General features: G+C 38.7%; 1 protein-coding gene and 1 long non-coding RNA gene across 5 annotated transcripts in view; both read right to left on the bottom strand.

Moving 5' to 3' along the window:
• Nucleotides 1-21,912, bottom strand: part of LOC149799897 (uncharacterized) — a 71,344-nt gene that overhangs the window by 23,510 nt on the left and 25,922 nt on the right. For all 4 annotated transcript variants that reach the window (XM_089959345.1, XM_089959344.1, XM_089959347.1 and 1 more), the window contains exons 2-3: nt 2,195-2,340; nt 576-729 (exon numbers count right to left, since the gene is read on the bottom strand). In XM_089959345.1, the coding sequence (XP_089815471.1) occupies nt 576-729; nt 2,195-2,340 (300 nt within the window). The remainder of the gene's footprint in view (nt 1-575; nt 730-2,194; nt 2,341-21,912) is intronic.
• On the bottom strand, nt 10,053-11,533 carry LOC149799898 (uncharacterized). Its single transcript, XR_016421255.1, has 2 exons — nt 11,337-11,533; nt 10,053-10,524 (listed from the first exon to the last, which is right to left on the bottom strand). It is a non-coding gene; the product is annotated as an uncharacterized LOC149799898 (long non-coding RNA).

Here is a 21,912-nt window from a genome sequence, read left to right as displayed (position 1 = left end):
CACATTTATGATGATTACACTGAAATATAATTAAAAGATAGAACCAAAATAAAAATTTCACAAGAAAAAATTATTCAGTATGGAATTTATTTCTTGTTGCCACCAGAAGGCAAAAATAATATTAGCATTGATCGAAATTTCACCAGATGTTGTTATTTATAGTGGAGTGAGAATATTTGTTTTGTAAAACAAAATAAATAAATATATGAATTCTTATTAAAACCTGAGAATTTCATGATGCTGATTCAAATTTCCAGGCACTAATCACCATTTTTGAACATAAGACGATCTACATAAAGCAGTTCTAACACAATTTTCTTTATGTTCAACAAAAAGGGTATTACTTGAAAACAAATGGGATTCATATCTCACCCCATGTTACAAGTTGGCTCATGAGCTTTATGATCCAGGCCTGAGTTATCAGGGGAGAGGTGAATGTTAATTCTTATTTAATGCAGTTTGATGCAGAATAGGTTAAATCGTTACACTCAAATAACTCGTGATGTCATATAAGACAAAATAACACAGCAGTCATGTGATAAACAGTACATAATTGATCTGAAAGAGAAACTTGCCTGCAAAATGTCAATGTAATTTGTCTGAAGCCGAGCTAGACTTTCTTCCACACTTTGCACAATGTGTCGTCTGCTCAGTCCAGCTTTGTTGACATCATTTACATCCATCTGGAAGCGACACTTGGTGGCCACAACAATCCTATCACGATTTTGTCTGAAAAAACGAAAAACAAGAAGAACACAGTCTAAATGCATTGCCAAAATTCAAGTGAAAATCTTTAATTAAAACTTTAATACAAATTTGAGTACAATACCACTGATGGAACAATCAGAAAAAAGAATGCCATGATTCTCTTTATCAGTAATTCAAGCTCAATTTTTTTATTACTGCAAACCAGAATAAGAATTTGTTAATGTTTCATTTTAGCTGGATCTTCTTGCCATGTACTTAAATCGAATCAAAAGTTATCAATAAATCTTCATTTTCTTAGGATGTGGTTGCCCCCAAACTTATATTTCTTGCCCCATAACTCACACTGATTGCTCTCCCAAACCTCCCTTATTTATCATGTTCTGATGCACACTAGTGGGACTTTTCACTCTCAATCTTACATCCTATGTGGAAACACTGAGAAGTTTATTTACCCTGATGTAAGATAAACAAAAGTGGGCTCCAAACTTATTTTTGTCCATAAATGCTGAGAAATGTCATGCCAGGTGTCAACCTTGCCCAGTAACTACATATGGTAATCCTCGGTAAGTCCCACTGCCTGATTAAGCTGATAACTGAAGCCAGACTTCATATAAACAGGCTCACCTGAATGAGCAAGGCAAAACAAATTGTAATTGTAATTTAGACTACAACTTTTTATTCCTGTTCCAGATCAGGTGAATAACACCTTGTAAGTTTAAAAAATAATTTAGCCCTATCTAATGACCAGCTGATCTCATGAGGTGTTATGCATTTTAATGTAATTTAATGTCATTTTTATAAATTTGTTTAGGTGGGTTATGTATTAATCAAAATGGATATCATATGACTTGCATTTGGAAGTTACATTTTACTAGGGATGTAACTAACAGGAACTGGAGTTCAAACTAACAAGCCCTGTTTGAGTTATATTTGCTACAAAGGGTTGTTGAGTCGTTTCATTTCTATTCATCACCTTTGACTAGTGATAATGGATTATAATATGTGTAAATCTAAACCTAATGACGGGCGTATTTGACTATGGATCATTGCTTTTGAACATGTTTGAAATATCTTAATGCCAGAACGCCTTCCATCAAATTTGGTCGGGCATTAAAATGTTTGTCAATTTTTAGTAATGGCAGCTATGTTTGAAGGCAGATTGGCATCATGGGAAAAATAGGCAAGTGCTTCATGTCAGGATGCCTTCTACCCCCCCCCCCCCCCAAATATTGTCAAATTCAGTTTAAGTAAAATGGGAAACCATGATCTATGGCACATTTAGGAATTGTGACCTTGACCTACAAACACCAAAAATCAACAGCATTGTTTTAAGCATGGGGGCCACATATATCACAATAACCACATTTTATTCAAACCTATCCAATGCCTTTAATTCTGAAACCAAGGCTTTAGTCTCATAAACATTATCAAGAAATTTAAAAATACAATTTTATTAAAAAGATAGAAAAAGATAGTTTTTATGTACTTTTGTAGCCAATTGCCAATGATTTCTTCTGACTTTCCCATAGCATAAATATTGGCTGTGTCAAGGAAATTTCCACCAAGTTCCACATATCTATCCAGGATCTGATGAGACTTTTCTTCATCTAACTGTGTGTTGCATTCAAACACCTGGAAAAAAAGAATAAATGTTTGAAAATATTTTGAATTTGTAATCAGACCATATTTATTTTTTTTTAAATCTTGGAATTTTCCAGGTTTCCAGCACAACAATTTTGTTAAGTCTGATGTTACTCAATCAATACATATGTAGATTAACATTGAAAACAAACACACACTCACAATGAAAGTTAATGCCTGCAAAGACACAAAATGCAAATATGCAGTAACTAGATCTGTGATTGTAAAACACTACACCTTCACTGAGTTCCAAGTCCATAACATCCAAATAAAACCGAACTTGCTACATTCACATAAACGGGGCCCCGAGTGGCCGAGTGGTCTAAAGCACTCTTCGTTACGGATCACTGCCATCTCACCTCTGTCTGCGGCGGTTCAAGTCTAAGATTCAGCCAATGTGGGTATGTGAGAAAGCTTGCCAGTAGCTTCTCGAGGGTCGGTGGTTCTTTCCGGGGTTTTCCCGGGTTCTTCCTCCACCATTAATACTGGCCGCCATGTATAGCCTATCGTGTGCTGAAAAATGGCGTTAAACCCCACAACAACAACAACAACATTCACATAAACAGTATGAAATTAACCAGGTTATCCAAGCATCTTCATAAATGTACCTATCAAATAAAATTTTTACATGTGAAGACATTTCTGAAGATTGCATTAAGAAAATATTGTTAATTACAGTTTTAAAAAGAATGGTCAGAAGTTCATAAACTAGAATTCTGTGCATGTGTTATGATACAGTTTGCATCATAACCTTCTTCTCATCTGTTGCTATGAGAACGGATTACTCATTAGTTAAGAATTGCCTTTGCCCATGGTTAGGGAGAGAGATAAAAAAAAAGGAGTTCATGCTCTATAACAAGGATGTCTCCAATAACCATGTAGATATGGCTACATCTTGGGGAATGAGGTACAGAATCGCTGTAAGGAAAAGACTGAGCTGTTCTGACTCAAGGAACGAAATAACCCTTCGTAAGCCCGCTTCTCTATTTATAGTTTTTGGTTTTGTTCAATCCAGTCACAACAAGACTCTTGAACTTTCCCAGGGACATTGTGTGAACCATCTGCGTAACTCATCCATTATTGATATATTAATTTGTCTGTTCAGCAGCTTCCCCCCAAATCTAAATTGTTGACATTCAGATACGAGTGATATGTATTTTATGGATTTCTGCATCTGCTCATAAAGCACGAGCTTTATAAAATAGCATACAGTTATATTACACAAATATATAAAATTTATCTCAATATATTTTAGTGGAAAATTACTTTCAAGATAATTTAATGAAAAATTACTTTTAATACAATTTAGAGAAAATTTCAATCTTAATACTTTTACTTAAAAATTCTGTCCTAATACATGTAAAACATGTATCACTGCAATTCCCTATTTAGACCGCCAAACCCAAATTTCGTCTTCTTTGGTAGGTCACTGAGGGCGATGTCTCCTCCAATGCAAATGTCCATCTGGCATGTGCATTTGACTTTCCTAGTAAGTGCATATACCGTTATAGGGTGAAGTGTGAATATGTAATTTGGAATTTTAATGCAGCTTTAAAAAATCTTCAATCATATCGCTACGATGTCTGCAGTGTGGCAGTTTATAGTGATGTCTAGCACAGGGCCATCATGCTGCAGACATATAGCATCATGTCCCAGCCAGTCACATTATCCTGACACTAGACAGATCAGTCCTAACACTAACATCTTATTGCTGAGTGCAAGGCTGCCGTTAGTACCATTTTTGTAAGACTTTGGCATGACTCAGCCGGGGTTTGAACCCCCGACCTCCCACATCTGAGGCAGCCACTCTAACCACTAGGTCACTGAAGTGTAATGTTACAGGTGAAGATCTTTATAGCTTCTAAGTTATGACTCATGTGCTAAATTAAGGAGAGTCTTTGGATCCATAATTATTTATATGAACATATTTGTTGTTGTTGTTATTGTGGGGTTTAATGCCATTTTGCAGCACATGATAGGCTATACATGATGGCCAGTATTAATGGTGGAGGAAGACCTTGGGAAAACCCCAGAAAGAACCACTGACCCATGAGAAGCTACTGGCAAGCTTTCTCACATACCCATATTGGCCAAATCTGAGACTTGAACCCATGCAGACAGAGGTAAGATGGCAAAGGTCTGTTACGGAGAGCGCTTTAGACAACTTGGGGCCCTGAATATATTTTTCTTTTCAAGTCCAGTATATGTATTTATAATCATATAAAAAAATGTATTTATCATTATATCCAAATATGTATTTATTATTATATAAAAAAATGCATTTATCATTATATACAAAAATGTATTTATGGTAATATAGAAAAGAACTATTTTATATTATGGCCCAGGAGCCAAGTTCCTCACATCTAGGAAATGACCCCATGGTATCACCAATGGGTCCCATGCTCATATGTATTGACACTTGAGTAACCAATCACACATGCTAATTCCTAGACAAAGGAGACATACATCCGGAGTTATTTGAAATTGAAATTCACTCCATACACCCCCATGCCCTACTTGTAGTTGACATATTAAGGTTCAAACAGTGGTTGCAAAATCTGTACATGTAGGTCTATGACTGACCCACATTTCATTTATCTAGGTTGAACAGCCTCATAGGAGTTTAACAACATGTGTTGCTGTGGTATTTATAATGAAGGGTCATTTATCTGAACACAATGAAATCATGGTTTACAAGACAACTAACTCAAGATAAAACCGTTTGTATCCTGCAAAAACTCAAATAACAATATCAGCTAACTTTATTTTCCAGCAATTAAAGATATTTACCAATTATATATTATGCATTTTTGCTTTATAAGTAATTATATATCATGCAGACCTGGAGTTATATTCAGATAGAACCAAATGTATTTATGGTCAGCATAATTTCATGCATGCTTTTTTCATAGAGTTGTTCAACTGAACAGAGACCAATGGATTAGCTTTACAAATTTATGAAGCATATCAATTTCCACTCAACACAATTACTGCATACTCCATAACATAGTACTTCCATGAAATTAATTTTTAACTTTGTCCAAAATCATAAGGGGGATGTAAAGCACCCAAAATTTATTAAAAACTAGAAATAATTTGATAACTTTGCATAAATGGACCTTTTAATTCCAGTCTGATTCTACAACTGAAATTACCATTTTTCTTCTTAATTCACTTCAAACAAAGGAGTCTGATGAAAAAATAATTATTTTTTATTTATCTTTCCCAAAGGCATGCTTCATTTAATGATCACATGTCAGTGGAAGAGTATTCATGAGATTTTATGAATTTATCATAATGTTGATGATTTGGTACAATAAATAAAGCAGAGGGGTAGGTGTTTTCTGTTCAAGGGAGAACTTAACGGGACATATCAGCAGAATTTCAAGTGCATAATAAGTAGATTATAGGAGGAGAATAAATTATTGTGATAATGTTCTGTTCATATCTGCAAATACCAGCTAAACCATGTAAGCATGTTATTGGTGAAGAAACAAAATCCATTCTGATAATGTTTCCTCCGTGGGATATAAAAGAGCAACATACAGTTGTCAAAAATAGCAGCTGTAACATATAGTTCACATAGGCACTCCAGAAGTACTGCTTTAAATTAGATGGTTGACTGGTATTTAAGAAGAGATAAATAAACAGTCAGGTGTTTATAAAAATACAGACTGTTGTGCAGAAAATTGGTATAGAGGAAGTCAAGGAAAAGGTTTTTGTCTTTCTACAATAAAAATGGATATTGATGGTAAGGTATTTAATAACACTTTCTTTACACATCCCATCCAGACAAATAAAATGAAATTAGGCAGTTAATGAGATCTGTCAGTATATTATGCGATGACAGGTCAGTATCTATGTTATCTGTGGCTGGATCTGAACAGATTTAGGAAATCCAGAACATGATTGGTTTTAAAAGTTGTGTTTGCCTTCTGATTGTCTGCAAGAAATTTACATCTTGTTCCCAATAACCTGAAATCACAAGACTATTCCAAGATTTTAATGAGACAGATCAGAGGGATTTTTTTTATTATCTCAGAATTAACAAAAATAATTCAGTTAAAGAATCTTGCTTCCCTATTCAAGCCTGTAACATCATACAGACATATTTGCCATCTGGTCTATGAGCCTGATGCTCCAGCCATTATGGTACCTGCTAATAAAGCAACTACCTTTTGAAAGTACCAAACTTTTCTAACATAATGTATTCAGGAAATAGGTTTAGAATTACAGGATTACCACACACATTAGATTCAGCCAACGTGGGTGAGAAAGCTTGCCAGTAGCTTCTCATGGGTTGGTGGTTCTTTCTGGGGTTTTTCCTGGGGTTTTCCTCCATCATTAATACTGGCCACTATGTATAGCCTATTGTGTGCTGAAAAATGGCGCTAAACCCTACAACAACAACAACCACACACATGGTTTGGCTTCTATGCACAGAACTACTGCATAAATCATTAGGCTCAGATGCAAAGGTTTACTGGATAAATCATTAGGCTCAGATGCAAAGAATTACTGCATAAATCATTAGGCTCAGATGCAGAAGAATTAATTAATACATATACATGGTTTGATTTCGCTGTGCAGGATTAATGCTTACATAGTAAGGTTACGATGGACAAAATTACGGCACATGTTTAATTTTAGATGGCTAGGATTACTCAACACGTGGTTAGGTTTAGATGCACATGATTACTCCACACATGGTTAGGCTTAGATGTGCAGGTTTAAATGCACAGCATTATTTAACACTTTGTTTGACTAAGCTGCACAGAAGTACTGCACACATGGTTTGGCCTAGCTGCACAGGAATACTGTATACACGGCTTGGATTAACTGCACAGGAATAATGCTTATATGGTAAGGTATATGGTAAGGTTTAGATGGTCAGGATTACTGCAAACATGTTTAGTTTTAGATGTCTAGAATTACTCAACACATGATTAGGCTTAGATGCACAGGATTACTGCATACAGAGTTTTGTTTAGATACACATTATTACAGCACATAGGGTCAGGCTTAGATGCACAGGATTACTCCATCCATGGTAAAGCTTAGATGCAAAGGATTACTGCACACACGGTTTGGCTTAGATGCTCTAGATTACTTCATACACAGTAAGGTTTACATGTACAGGAGTACTGAACACCAAGTCAGGCTCAAACACTCAGGATTGTCCCACACCACACTTTGGAAAATGTGCTACTTCTTTAACCATTCAAGATGAAATTACAACAGAATTAATTCAACTGGAAGGAGTCTGGCTTATCAATACTTACATAGCATATGACATTTTCTTTCAAGGATACATTTAAACTTGGTATGAAATGAAAGAATTCTTTCTTGATATCACAAATAACATGATAACCTGTTACATGTAACGTAGTTGGTAACTCAATTTCTAAATGTGTTCAAGATATAAATAGCTCTGAAATCCAGTCTTTTCATGGGAGAACCATATGCAGGATTGTAAACAAGGTTGGTTGCTTTATTGGCACTATAAGATATTATAGTCTATATTGTGTTGAGGAAATGGGACATAAGTTCCTTTTCCAAGGACAAACTGAGGCAGCTAAACCAGGCTGGCCATGGTGGTTATCAAATCTACAAGCCTTGGATTATCAGTCCAATGCTCTATCAATAACCAACTGCCCCCACAGATTGTAAACAAAATTCAACCTGGCAAGCCATTTATGAGCGAATATGATTATGTTATTTACGATGGATATACCAATCATTTACAAAATCAGTGCATAGAAAACAAATTTTCTTTTGAATACACCAATTTGGTCACTTTTTCTAGATTAAAGTCACCACCCACAAAAATTATATTATCCTCAATTATTCCTAAGCCAGTAGATAACATTTTGGGTACCTCCCAAAAATTCTACAATTAAATACTTGTCTTAGGAAGAGTCTCTACCCAGGTGTAGACAATCAATTCATTGATTCTTAAAAGCTATTTATGATGGAAAGAAAAGACAACCATTTTCTATTTTAGCTTGGGGGGGATGCAATCAATTGGGAATGAATTGCTTAATATATTATGTTTTTAATCACTCAAAATAAGTCATGAAGTTGTTTGAAATAGTTCTTTTTGTGTATATGTTACATTTAATCACTTCCTATATGAATTAAACTTTGCAATATGATATTGTTGGGCACTTTTTTTATTTTCATATGATGGCTGTAACCATGATGAAATCAACTAGTGTAGTTAATGACTTGCATTTGCTGGATTAATTATTTCATGCACAAGATTTCTTTGTTATTAACAATAATGAAATTATGTTCAGATTAATTTAAGGACTGTGGACTTTATTGCAAATGGACTGTTTGTAATGGTGGGCCTTTGGCGTAGCAGATTATTTTAATATATTCATTTACATTCAATATTAATCACAGCATGTATTTATGACTGATACAAGAGCTTGGGACTATCCCAAACCAAAATTGCAAGCTTGTTTTAAAGCTTGCAGCAAGCTTGCCACAAGCTTATTTATAAAGCTTGCGGCAAGCTTGTATTTGGAACATTGCAGCAAGCTTGCGCAAGCTTATTTATAAAGCTTGCGGCAAGCTTGTATTTGGAACATTGCAGCAAGCTTGTGGCAAGCTTGTATTTGGAACATTGCAGCAAGCTTGCGCAAGCTTATTTATAAAGCTTGCGGCAAGCTTGTATTTGGAACATTGCAGCAAGCTTGCGGCAAGCTTGTATTTGGAACATTGCAGCAAGCTTGCGCAAGCTTATTTATAAAGCTTGCGGCAAGCTTGTATTTGGAACATTGCAGCAAGCTTGCGGCAAGCTTGTATTTGGAACATTGCAGCAAGCTTGCGCAAGCTTATTTAACAAAAGTGTCATAAGCATGCACAAGCTTGCGCAAGCTTGTTATTTATTTACCTAGTACAATAAGTATACACAAGCTTGTGCAAGCTTGTTACTAGCTTGCGCAAGCTTGTTACTAGCTTGTTGCAAGCTTGCAGAGATTTCTTGCTACAAGCATCTGGGCTTTCAAAAATCAGACATGATTGTGTTTTCCCCCCTTCCAAAAAACCCCCTGAAAATGTGAAAGGGGGGTGGGGTGGGGTCTGGGAGTCCGAAGTCCCCTGTCCAAAAATGCATTTTAGACTCAACTGCTCCTGGTGGACCAAATTATCATAATATATTGCAAAGTTTTACTTCATTCCAATGAAGTAATCTGCATATTTAATGATTAAATAATGCAATCTTATAGTTACAATGCAGTGGAAAACAAATCTGTTCTGCCAAAACATTAAGTTTAATTCCATTGTTCAAGTTTATTCATTTACTGCAAGCTTACCCAAGGCTGCAGAAGCTTTATGTGTTCCCCTAGCTGCAAGTGTCACGCCCCTATGAAATGATCATGAATAATGAATGAACTGTTCATGAACTTGGTTCAAGAACCATTCATGAAAGTTCATCAGAAGGTTCATGAATTATTCTAGAATGTGCATGAATTGAAAACAGTCCACAAATTGGATCATCATCATTCATGAACAAGTGCATGAACATATTCATGAACTATGATGAACAAAGTTTCTCAATGATTCATGACTTCACGAACAGTGCCTATAAAACAAAATATGATAACCTGACAAGTCACAAATACCTATTCATCCTGAATCATACAATAACCTTAGATGGGGGATGGGGTTAATACAGTATAAAATGCAACATATTATCTTAAAAACTGTATTTGATTTCAGATAAATTTAAACTGACAAGTGATATTCTTTTTTTTTTACCCTTAGCAACACTTTTTGTATGTTCTGTAATTTTTCTTTGAAAAATGTTCAAGAGATATTGGGGCAGTTGCCTGCAATCAATTGTTGAAGCATATTTCATCGTCATGGGGCTGTCTTTCAGCTGGGGTTTCTCCTGACCAATCTTCTTCCAGAGACTGACCTGTCTGATAACTCTTTTGTGAAGATGTTCAGGGTCTATAATTTAATCAAATCCTGTCCATTGTCACTACTGAATGTCTCCTTCTGCAACTTAAGCTGTTCCATCTGATTACTGTTTGGATCTTTAACATTGTTGCAGCAGTCACAATTTAATGTCTCTTCCATCTTGAATCCTCCAGTTTTCAAATTTTCATCCTTAACCTACAAACTTCATCCTCTAACAATTTTACTTTTCTGCTGTCTGGTCTGAAAAAAAGGTAAAGTTAGTTAATTACAGATAATCTCTGATCAACATTGTTTTTAGCTTTCAGCACATTATCATTGTACCCCACTTTACTTACTGGAATAATATGATCCAACTCAAAAATGATCTAATCCCTTACACATAATACTGAGCATTTATATTATTGCAGAATTTTGTCACTGTTTTATATTAACTGAATCTGTCTAGCCATAGGTATAGTCACAGGAGACGGATGTTTTATATGTTTTATTCAGTAAAATATGACATTTTTTTTGACAACACCGTTACACTAAATAACTGTATATATTACAGATAACGGTTATTTCATGCTTTCAAATATTTTCGCCATTTTTTATTAATAAAACGCCAGACTTGTGTGGTATAGGCCCTTAGTATGTCACTAATGCAACCACTCCGACTCCGCATGTTGCGTATAGCTGCTTCCGGTTTCATCACGTTGTTATTTGCACTTTTATTGTGAACAGTTTCACGCATTAACTATTTTCTTAAGGTTTTTTTTTTAAATTACGAAATTACATCAGATTATAGAAATGGTGATGTCATGTAAAAGAAAACGATCTCGAACATCTCAACTCCTATCGATATCGACCCACGTCTGGTATCGAGAACTGGGGGGGTGGGGGTGATAATGTTTAGTGATTTTCAAAACTTCGATGAGCAAGTTTAAATTAGGTCTGAACAAAATCGTGTCATTAGCTTGGTTATAAATAATATGATGACATATATAAACCAATAAAATATCCATATAACTTCTACTGAAATAATCACGAATGACCAAGAAAAAGATACTCACCGTAATTCTGGTCATCCGGGCTTGGTACGCTTTTCCGCCTAATTTTGCTCTCACCAAATCATTTCCTTCACATTCTTCAAAGTCGCTTCTCTGCACTTCTACTTACTTTAAAAAAATGATATTGAAAATATTCTCATCTGTCCATTCCATGGAGTCCACGGTTTTTGTTCGAGGTTTTTGCCTAACGGTCTGCATGATCTTTGGAGCAGCAGAGGGGGCGAATCGGACATTTTGTCCAATCGTTATTTTGCTTAATTATTACTTTCTGCAACTCAACGATCTAGTGTCGTCAGCGCCTGGTAAAAAAAAAACGACGACGTCGTTGGGGGATCGTCCAAACGTCATTTGGTTTAATTAACACCTTCTGCGCGCCGATCCCCAGCGTCGTCAGCGTCCGGTAAGCACATCGACGACCGCGTCGATGTCATCGCCCCCCCCCTGCTGCTATGATCTTACAAACAGAGTGATCACTAACTCCTCCTCTTGCAGATCAATTAGGTTATTTGACTGATCGGTAAGTCTGAAATTAATTCTCGTTAAAAACCGATCATGGCATCGCATATAGACCGGATTAATCGGACTCTCAATGATCAAAAATCCCGGAGGGGCTGTTGGTGAAAACGAATAAAGGATATACCCCTGTTGAGCTTGATTTGATTGCTTGGTATCCACCTGATAACTCCCTTCGATAACATCACACACTAGATTGATCGCTATCACTGATGCGATATTTACGTTGTATGGAGCAATATGCCTACCACCATCTCCGTTATCGTGTCTGAGGACAGTTGATGGGGGGGTGTCCGCGGGTGGATTCTCAGGCCATCCTAGTATGGTTCTTATTGAACTGTTATAAATATCAACCATATACCCCGGTGTGCTTATTTCAATCGTCGACGATAACGTCGGTTCATGAACCGTAATAGCGATTTTTGATTCCTTTCCTGTGATCGATTTTATCCTGCGTTGAAATTCTTTATTGATTTGCTCTATTTGGTATGACCCAGTTGGTATTGTAACCTCCTCCCAGTTTGGGGTCCCATCGGGTTTATTTGTCCGTGCAAAAACCAGCGAGTTATTAGGTTGTTGTCCGTTAAATGCGTCCGCTCGGATATTAGGCCAACTGTGATATACTCGCAATTTTGCCAGCGCTATTTCCTTTACTGGAACCGGTGATGGGAAGTTCACACTGAATTCGGGTTTCGTTGATGTTATCGATATCATACTTGTTTGTACCGGAGTGGTGTTCTCCGCGATCCGCTGAAGTAATTGAGACCCTTCGGGGTTCAGCGACATTATTATTATTCTTTGTTTTTAGTGTCTAATTTTAACAACCAGGTGGTTTCGGCTTCCAGTTGAAAATCCTCGATTTTTGACATCGCGGAGCTATACAACTGGACCATCGTGGAGAATTCAACATCGGATACGAACAAATTATCAATCGATAACGAGATCAACCCGGATAATTTCGAGTACGCGTCGGATACTATTTGATGTTTTACTGTATACTCGTTGAGTTTTTTCTGAAAACACGATGATATCTTCCTAGTGATTGCGTTGGCGACTCCAGCAACTGTTGTCATCGCGGAGACAGCGATTGGAACAGCGATCGGGGCTATCGTGGTCACCGTGGATAAAATAACACCGATACCGGCCACTATACCCGACACCGAGTACACGACCGCGTCGATGGCGGTTATTTTTCGGCGGTATTTTTTTATTTTTGCACGGTATTGTTCGGAAAGCGTTTTCAAGTTCGCGGAGAATTCTTTTGCGGTATCGAATCGATATTGATGTGACGTCGGTGATACCTCTGATTCAATTTCCTTGGTGGTCATTTTTATTTTAAAAGAACTAGTGTTTTTAATTACTTAGATTCGCTACAAATTCCACATACCATGTAATGTTTGCCCCGGCTAGATTTCTATCAACGGCATAAATTGTAAACTTTTCAGTTGCGTTCTTGTCTATAATTGTTGATATTGTATTGTTAAACCCGGATGAACTCGACGATAATATATTAAACTGCATCATTGAAATCAGTGTCAATCGATAAATGCCCTTAACAGTTGCGGTGATATTTACTGTATTCTGTGTAGGAGTCCAATCGAATGATCCATGCCGAATTGTGTATACTGTGTTGATGATGTTCTCATGAGGGATTTTTATTTTTTCAAATTGCTCTGCTACTCTCGGTAGCCCGTCTTTAATCGCTTCAACATCAGTTCTGATTATTCCTACTTCCTGCCAATGCGCGTCTATATTATTCTTGTTCGCTGCAACATTAGTTTTGATTGTTTCTATTTCCCGTTCATTCTCGGTCATACTTTTTTTGTTTGCTGCAACATCAAGTTTGATTGTTCCTATTTCATATGTATGCACGTCTATACCTTTTTTGTTCGCTGCAACATCAGTTTTGATTAATCCTATTCCCCGCCAATACGCGTCTACATTTTTTTTGTTCGCTTCGACATCAGTTTTGATTGTTCCTATTTCCTGTGTATGCGCGTCCACACCCTTTTTGTTCGCTTCAATATCAGTTTTGATTGTTCCTATTTCCTGTGTATGCGCGTCCATATTATTTATGATCGTTGTAACATCAGTTTTGATTGTTTCTATTTTCCGTCCATGCGAGTCTACATTATTTATGATCGTTGCAACATTAGCGCCGATTATTTCTATTTCCCGTTCATGCGCGTCTACACTCCTTTTGTTTGTTGCAACATCAGTTTTGATTGTTTTTATTTCCTGTCCATACGCAGTGATATCATTTATAGTTATTGTAATCTCATCCGGCTTGGTATTTTTTTTACCAAAGAATTTATCAAAGTTGTCATCGATCCTGTTAACATTTTTTCGCAACGGGGGTAAATTGGCCGACATCTCCATAAGATTCGAAATAGCATTTTTTATTATTACAAGATTTGGTTCGTCTGCCGTCGGGGGTCCCCGAAAAAAACTATTGACAATGTCTCGCATTTCGCTGACGTGCGTTATCATCGACCTGAACTGTTCTCCATGAAAGTTAAATTCACCACGTAAACCTTTTAACGAATTTGACATGGTTATATAATTGTCGCCAAGTGTACTTATTTTTCCATTTATCGTCAAGATGGATTCACCCGGTTTGAGTCGTCCGTCGCTGGTATACAGCGCGATAGTGTCCTCGGCGGCATCACGCTGTCGTATTAAAACGTCATTCAGCGACACATTACTGGATTTCAATTTACCCTGGCGGTCTTGAAATACAACTATTTCATCTGGGTCAACACTGGTTAAGTTCAACGTATCAGCGATTTCATCCTCAATTAGTTTTTTTATGTCATCGGTGGCGGGCGTTTCCGTGGGCTTTTTCAGCGCCGAAACCGGTCGTCCCCAGATATCAATCATCGTTATTGTAAAAAAAACCAGCGTTTCTAATTAACCCGCCGGGCCTCTACGACCCCACTAGTATATTCGTTTACAACCATATGAGGTGGTTTTCGCGATGATGAAATCGCCGCGAGTACGTTCAATACCTCACGGCCACATATCGGTGGGTCGCTTAATCGCTGTGTTGGCAGCGTGGAATAAAAAACCCGGGCTGAACACGCCCGGGCTGAACACGCCCGGATATACCGCATGAACTCTTTCGGCGGGGCTAACCCGTATGAATCAAAATAGACGATCGCACGCGGATCAATCGCGTACGCAACCCAATGAGTTCCCGCTCCGGAGGACCCATCGAGGTTAATTATGCCTGTTTCAGTATTCCTTGGGGCCGCCGGTAATTGATCCCTCATAAAAACACCTCTGAAGTTTTTTATCGCTAGCGCGTTTGCGGCGTCTATTAAATCAAAATTAGACATGGGAGTCATAGACTCAGGAGTCATTGACTCCCGAGTCAATAAACGGTTCCCGGTAGTCTTAGACCCTTTCCCGAGTACCATGAATACGGGGTTCCCGGTAGTCTTAGACCCTTTCCGGCCACGGGTCGTTTTTTTTTGTAGCCTTTCCCGGTTGCCTTCTTCAATGCCATCCCCGCCGCGGTACCAACGGCTCCTAACGCCGCCGCCTTAGCCACTGCTGGGGCCGCCGCGGCAATCAACGCTGGAATCGCAGCTAACAGCGGAAATATCCCACCGGTCTTTTCCATGTTTTTAATTGCTGCGGCTGAAAAATCTATTTGAACACCCTTTTTATTCTTCATCGCATCATTGAAATGTTTTATTTGACGCGCCGTCAACGATATCTTATGATTACCACCTGCCATCTGCGACGGCTTCAGCGTTATTGTGGTCCCGCATTGTTTAGCCGACTTTGATCGTAATTTCTTGACTTGACCATCAGTCAACTCTACACTGACGACACTATACGACATTTTATTGTAAACGCGTTTGTGTTTTCAATTACATGTTTTCCACTGGCGCATCAACGATTCTCATTCGTCCACCAACGCCTTCTAGCAGCATTGATTTATCGCTGAGAATGACAGCAACCGCTCTATAATCGGCGCCACCCGGGGCTATACGAGCTCGGAAGTGTATATCAACGACGGATTGTCTCGTTAAATCAAGATGTTCCAACGAAAAATAATAAATCGGATACAGGTTTTTAAAATCAAGTTGTGATATTTGCAAACCAGTGTCGACGTTTTGATCACGACCCATATACGACAGCAATCGATGGTACACACGTGCGATATGGTTGCCGCCGTAATTAAGCTGTATATCCTCGGATGGTTCCTGTTGTCCGTTTATTCTCAGCGAAACATCCCTGACTCCTAATTGATCAAATATCATATGGCTGCGTTCTTGACTACCCAATCGTTCCCTATTCTGCAGCGCTATGAATATATGACGCGGGGCTGAAACACCCTGTTTTGACGCCAGGTGCCATGTAAACGTATCGGCGACGTTATCCTCTTTAGCATCAGTTGTTACCGCTAGCCAACTCAACAACGATTTCCCTCCCTGTTCCATAAATGCTAACAATCGTGCTTCCGTGGTAACTGATGGAGTCAGCACCGGCATCCACAATGCCATTTTAGTTAAAACGACTTTACCGGCAGCGACGCCAGCAGCACGCCATATTGCATTGTTATCATCGCCCCTTCGCGTCAGCGCGATTGTATGCTTAGCCCCATAGACAACTTTTCTGACATTTCTGCAGAATCCAAATATGTGATGGAGTGGAATCGCGCATGAAAACTGTCGGCGTGGTCCTTGCAACATTCCTACTCGTGCTGCGAATCCCATATTGTAATTATCGTTAAGACTTTTTATAATATTGAAATTAGCGCCTGGTTTTACTCTGCGGTCTGGGTTATTTGCTTCAGCCTGATCAATTGCGGTATCTTTTTCCACCAGCAAGTTAACGTACTGAAGATGATCAGCGTTATTAGTGGTGTCCTTTGCGAACATTATAGATGGGCCCGCCGATCTTGTATAATCATCCGAGTATCTCGCTAACCCAATTATCGTCGTTGCAACATCAACCTCGCGTTCTATTGATTCAATTTCTCGCCCGTCAATAAGATATCTGGCGCTCTCAAATAACGCCATGATACCATTGTTGACGAAGCCAACTCGAACACGATGGTCATCTGCGTATGGTGCATTATCGGCGGCATTTGTCACGAGTTCTCCCTCGATTTCGATAAACGCTTCACACGGCAAAAAATATTTACTGGTATCTTGGACTTGAAGTTCAATTCGCGATCGTAGGTCGGGTTGCGCTGCATAATAAGAATAAAATTGATAATCACGGACAGAATCATCCCTGCGCACTGGGGCGTCCATATCAAACGCGGGATCAGCGGTTCGCGCAAACATTCTATTATTTATCATGTTGATGTTTTCAATTGAAATCCATCAACGTCGTTTTCGTCGTAAATTCTTTGAATTTAAACCACTCCCCGCTATCGCGTTCATGAGCGCGTTGGTTGCCGCATCGGCGGATGGCGAAGTCGCCAACGACTGAGTCGTCGCCAACGACTCTAGTTTTTCTTCCACGGCGTTATTTATTACTTTACTGACATTTGCAGGCATCACTGTCGTTGATGGCATTACCGGTGGTTTCTGTTTTTTTCTCCTGAATTTCACCAATGACATTAGTTTGTCCCGCGCGGCTGAAAACGCCCTTCCGGCAACATCTCCAATGGCACTAATACCCTTATCACGAATAACATCAATAGCCTTCATTCCTAATTGTTTGGCTAACGGCGCTACTTTTGGAGCCATTCTTGTAAATAACCCCGCAATGGTGCTACCGAGACCATCTCCATAGTACGCGCGGTAAACAGGCAATCGCGAGTTTACCACGTAGACGAGTACTGGTTTATCATGGTTGTAGTGTATGATCATCCTTATTAAAAACACCAGTTTTCCAATTAATCATCCACGAGTTCGTCTATGAGCGTTCGATATGCATTAATGTCCATAATACCGCCTGCAAATAACCGCTTGCAAATATCAGCGGCCTCATTGATTATTTCCGGAGAGTTATTTCCGGCTCGTTTTCCTCCGATTAGTACTTCCAGCCGTGATATATCACTGAGAACACTATTAGGACAGGTAACGCCGTAGGATTCTTTACCAACAGAGTATCCTTTTCCTTTTTTTGGTGTTATACTCTTAACTTCCTTGTGGAATGCGTCGTAATCGGATTTACTACGATGTGGTAATGCATCTTTATGTTTACTCGCTAAATACACTATTCTTGCCCAGTCCTTTAACGACTTTATATTTTTCTCGTAACCGCTATTGATATGCTTCTTATCTCGTATGCTCTTAGCAAAATTGTTGGCAGCAAAATTAATTAATTCTTCCCTGTTGCTGAAGCCTCTAATTTCATCTATTGTGCTCTTCTTGAGTACAATACGGGGTATATTCCCCTCTTTTTCTTCCGGTATTTCTTCTTCTGGTGTTTCTTCGGGTATTTCTTCTTCTGGTTCTTTCGCAGTAGCACCTAATTCTTCCTCGTCGGCCATTGTAACATAAGGTTCTTGTGGTTCGGTTATAGCGAGTGGCGGTGGCCTCCGTGTTGTAGCAGCCGCTATTTTTGCAGGGAGTGTTTCTAAAGACCTTTTTGTTTGTTTTGTCTCTGCCGCTATCTTTTCAAGCGCACCAAGAACGGGTACAGTTACCGCCGTAACATCCTTAGTCGCTTTAGTTACCGGGGCAAATAACTGTTCACTTCCAACAGCAAAATCAGTTTGCATTTGTTGTCGCGTTTGAAGTTTCTCTCTCACTCTGTCTCGTAACGGTATAAACTTTCTAAGCGCTGCTAGCCGCTCTCTGGCTAGCCGAGTAGTAAGTGATTCACCTACCATTATTGTAAATTGATCCGCAATTTTCTAATTTTCCGCCGAGTGTACCATCGGGGGCTCCACGGAGTTTTCGTCTATAATCCTTCTAATGTTTTTGATCTTACTAGAAATCTCCCGGCGTCGTTCATAAACACGTCCGAGTTTTTTTCGTATTATTTCAACGGCAGTGAATAGTCCAATGAATGCATTTGCGTCATTGTGGTACAAGTTTTCATTGATCGTATGTTGTAATCGTTTTATAAAAAAGTACTCGCGGGCCAGGGTAAAACGCCCCCGTTTCGATTGTTCGTTAATAATTTCATAATCGGATAATATTTTTTCACTGTCGAGACCATCAGATAATACAATTCCTTGATTTTTTAATTTTGAAATCTCGGCTAATATATTATTGATGTCTTCGATATTCATTATTCTTATAAAACATCTTGTTTTTAAATAAAAAAAAATGAAAACCCCGTGTATCAATTCCGAGGTGTTTAATAATTCGTTAGACGTGACCTCGTCAGCGCCATAGACGCCGGTGACTTCATCACTCGCTGATTTCTGTTATATATGAAAATCGAATTCTATACCCGGTCTTTTTTGAGATCGCTGTTTGATATATTCGTTCTGCAACAAATTGTATTGAGGCGATACAAATGTCAAAATATTTTCCTGCCTCATTCATCGACTGAAATATTTTTTCCTCGTGAGTTGTTGTATCAAATGACTTTACGGGTTTTGCTTTCTTTGAGTATTTACCAGTTTGGCCTTTTTTACTATTTTCACTCTGAGAGATGGCTTGCAGATTACACAGCCTATTATTTTGATAATTAGAATCAATGTGATCAATAACGAGACTATCTTTGATCAATCCGTGGAAACATTCATAGATGATTCTGTGACAGAGATATTTTTTCCCTCCAGCAGTAAACATCAAATATCCGTGATTGTTTTTCCATCCAACCGGCTTCTTCAGTCTACGATTTCTAACAATACCGTCGCGAGATGCCTCGTAATTGACGAGCAGGGGATGCGGCTGAAATTCTTGGTCCATTTGTATAATAATACTACTTGTCTAATTTATTATTTGGTTTAATTATGAATCTTTCAACGTAGTCTTGGGGGGTTTTAATGACGAAATCGGCGGTGGGGTCAATGACGGCGTTTTTAATTCGCTTGTCATAATAGCGTTTTAGTTCCCTGTATCGCTTTCCGCCACAATTAATACACAACTGCGATTTTCCTCTTACACCGACGTGACAAACCAAGCACGGGAGGGGGCCAAGAGAACCATTACGAACGCTTTGTAAATGATACCCGCAGAATTCACCTCTACATGATTTATTGCACGGGGTTGTCGACCCAATCATCAACCATTTGCAGTGATTCATTATACTATATTCTTTCATTTAAATACTTGTTTTAATTATATGGATGAGTTTGAGAGATTAGCAGTAATTAAGCCCTGGAAAAATATTAAGTTCAATCTCGATAGAGTCCTCAAGGACACACCAAAAGCGTTAATAAACGATAAAACCCTGTTGAATAAAATACGCGATTGTATCAATGAATTCAAACGTGATGGTGCATCTCATAGTTGGTCAACATTTCGAATTGATGGCGTTGTTGATGCTACCATGAACGACAACCGCGCAGCAATGATAATATCACAACTTGACAGTAAAAGGTATTTCTTCAGAGTAAAATTCATTGTCCGGGTGGAATCAGGCGATTGGATCATACGTGATAAATTTGAACCAGTTTTCAGCGACAAGAAAACAGTCACTGTCAGCCGCGACTCCAAGCCGGGGTTGTTAACCGGAATTGACAGACCATACTATGAACGAGCGTATCCTGAAACAGCAGTTGTTTATGGAATATACCCGTTAAATAAGAAACCTGATATCGGAAAACTGAAACCGATGAAACAGTCAACGGGGATAAATTGTGTAGCAGAACGAATAATAGAGCATTTTACAAATGCATGTCGAGGAAACAAATTGACTGATTTACGACGTAGCAAAATCAACCAGTGGGAACTAACCGTAAAAGAGCGTGGAGCAACCATCAGCGACATAGCGAGATTAGAAACGTCGTTGAGATTTCCAATAACCGTTACAACGATAACCGGTGAAGTATTACACGAATCAAAGTACAAATCAAAGGGAGCCCCAATCAAAATTATCGATCATAACGAACACGCATGGACGCCCGTGATCACAATATTTCCACGGAATAGAACAGTAAAGTATATACCCGAAGAATTCCTGGGAGAACAATTCTCCAAGGACGGTTTTCTCGCGGAGAGGAAACTATTTGATGCTATTGCTTGTTTGTGTAAAAACGACCCTGTATCAGTGTGGTTACTTCGCAGCGCTGAAAACGATGCGGATACCTTTGATCAGTTTGTAAGGCCAAACGGTGAATTATATCGCACTGAAGCATTTCACAACAGGATGAAAAAAACCGCCATAGAATTTGAGGAGCATGATGAACAACTGCTAACAAATTGTTTTACGATTCCATCGGTTGCGGCTCATGTTGCAGCAAGGAAAAATGCGTGGAGACCAACGCGCAAGGAATTTCTACCGGATGTACAATCCAGTTGTTTGGAATACTATCACGGTGGACTATGGAACACTGAATACAACCGCGACGCTATGGTTTCCGTTGATATGGTTGCCTGTTATCCAGCGAGTTTTCTCGGGTATGGATCCGCCGCTGAGTATTTCAAACGATTTGGACACCCCAGACATGAAATGACTCGTGTTGCTATTAATGGACCACTGCCTGATTTTGATTTAACCGGATTCGCTCGCATAGTATCATTTGAATTCGCAGCAGGACTTCATCGCTGTTGTTATATTTGGATCGGTAGACACATGGCTGAAAAGAGATGGCTTCCAATAGCGCTGCTACGGTATATGATTGATTGTAGCATGCTAGTTTCGTTGATTGTCAGTGACGCGATTATATCATATCGAGCGCAGACTAAAGTCTGGTTACCAGAACCGGAGCGTCTAGACAGCATAATTGACGAGTCCAGAAAAAACATTGATGCCGACGAGGAATATATCATCGAATGGTCCAGGAGGATATTCAACCAACGAAACCACGAGGCAAAAGATCTCGGTAGAAGAATAATTGGTAAGTTTACACAAGGTGGAAAAAACTGCGATTACAAACGATATTGCTCACGGCTGATTATAGATGACGCAGAATATGATTTCGTAATCAAGGACGCAGTGGCGAAAAATAGATACGTGAACTGCAAAACAGCTTTCT

This window comes from Sinohyriopsis cumingii, chromosome 5, assembly GCF_028554795.1.
Source record: "Sinohyriopsis cumingii isolate HCF-2022 chromosome 5, ASM2855479v2, whole genome shotgun sequence".
Taxonomy (NCBI): domain Eukaryota; kingdom Metazoa; phylum Mollusca; class Bivalvia; order Unionida; family Unionidae; genus Sinohyriopsis; species Sinohyriopsis cumingii.
The sequence above is the reverse complement of the archived record's forward strand: the minus strand, read 5'-3'. Positions and strand labels throughout refer to the sequence as shown.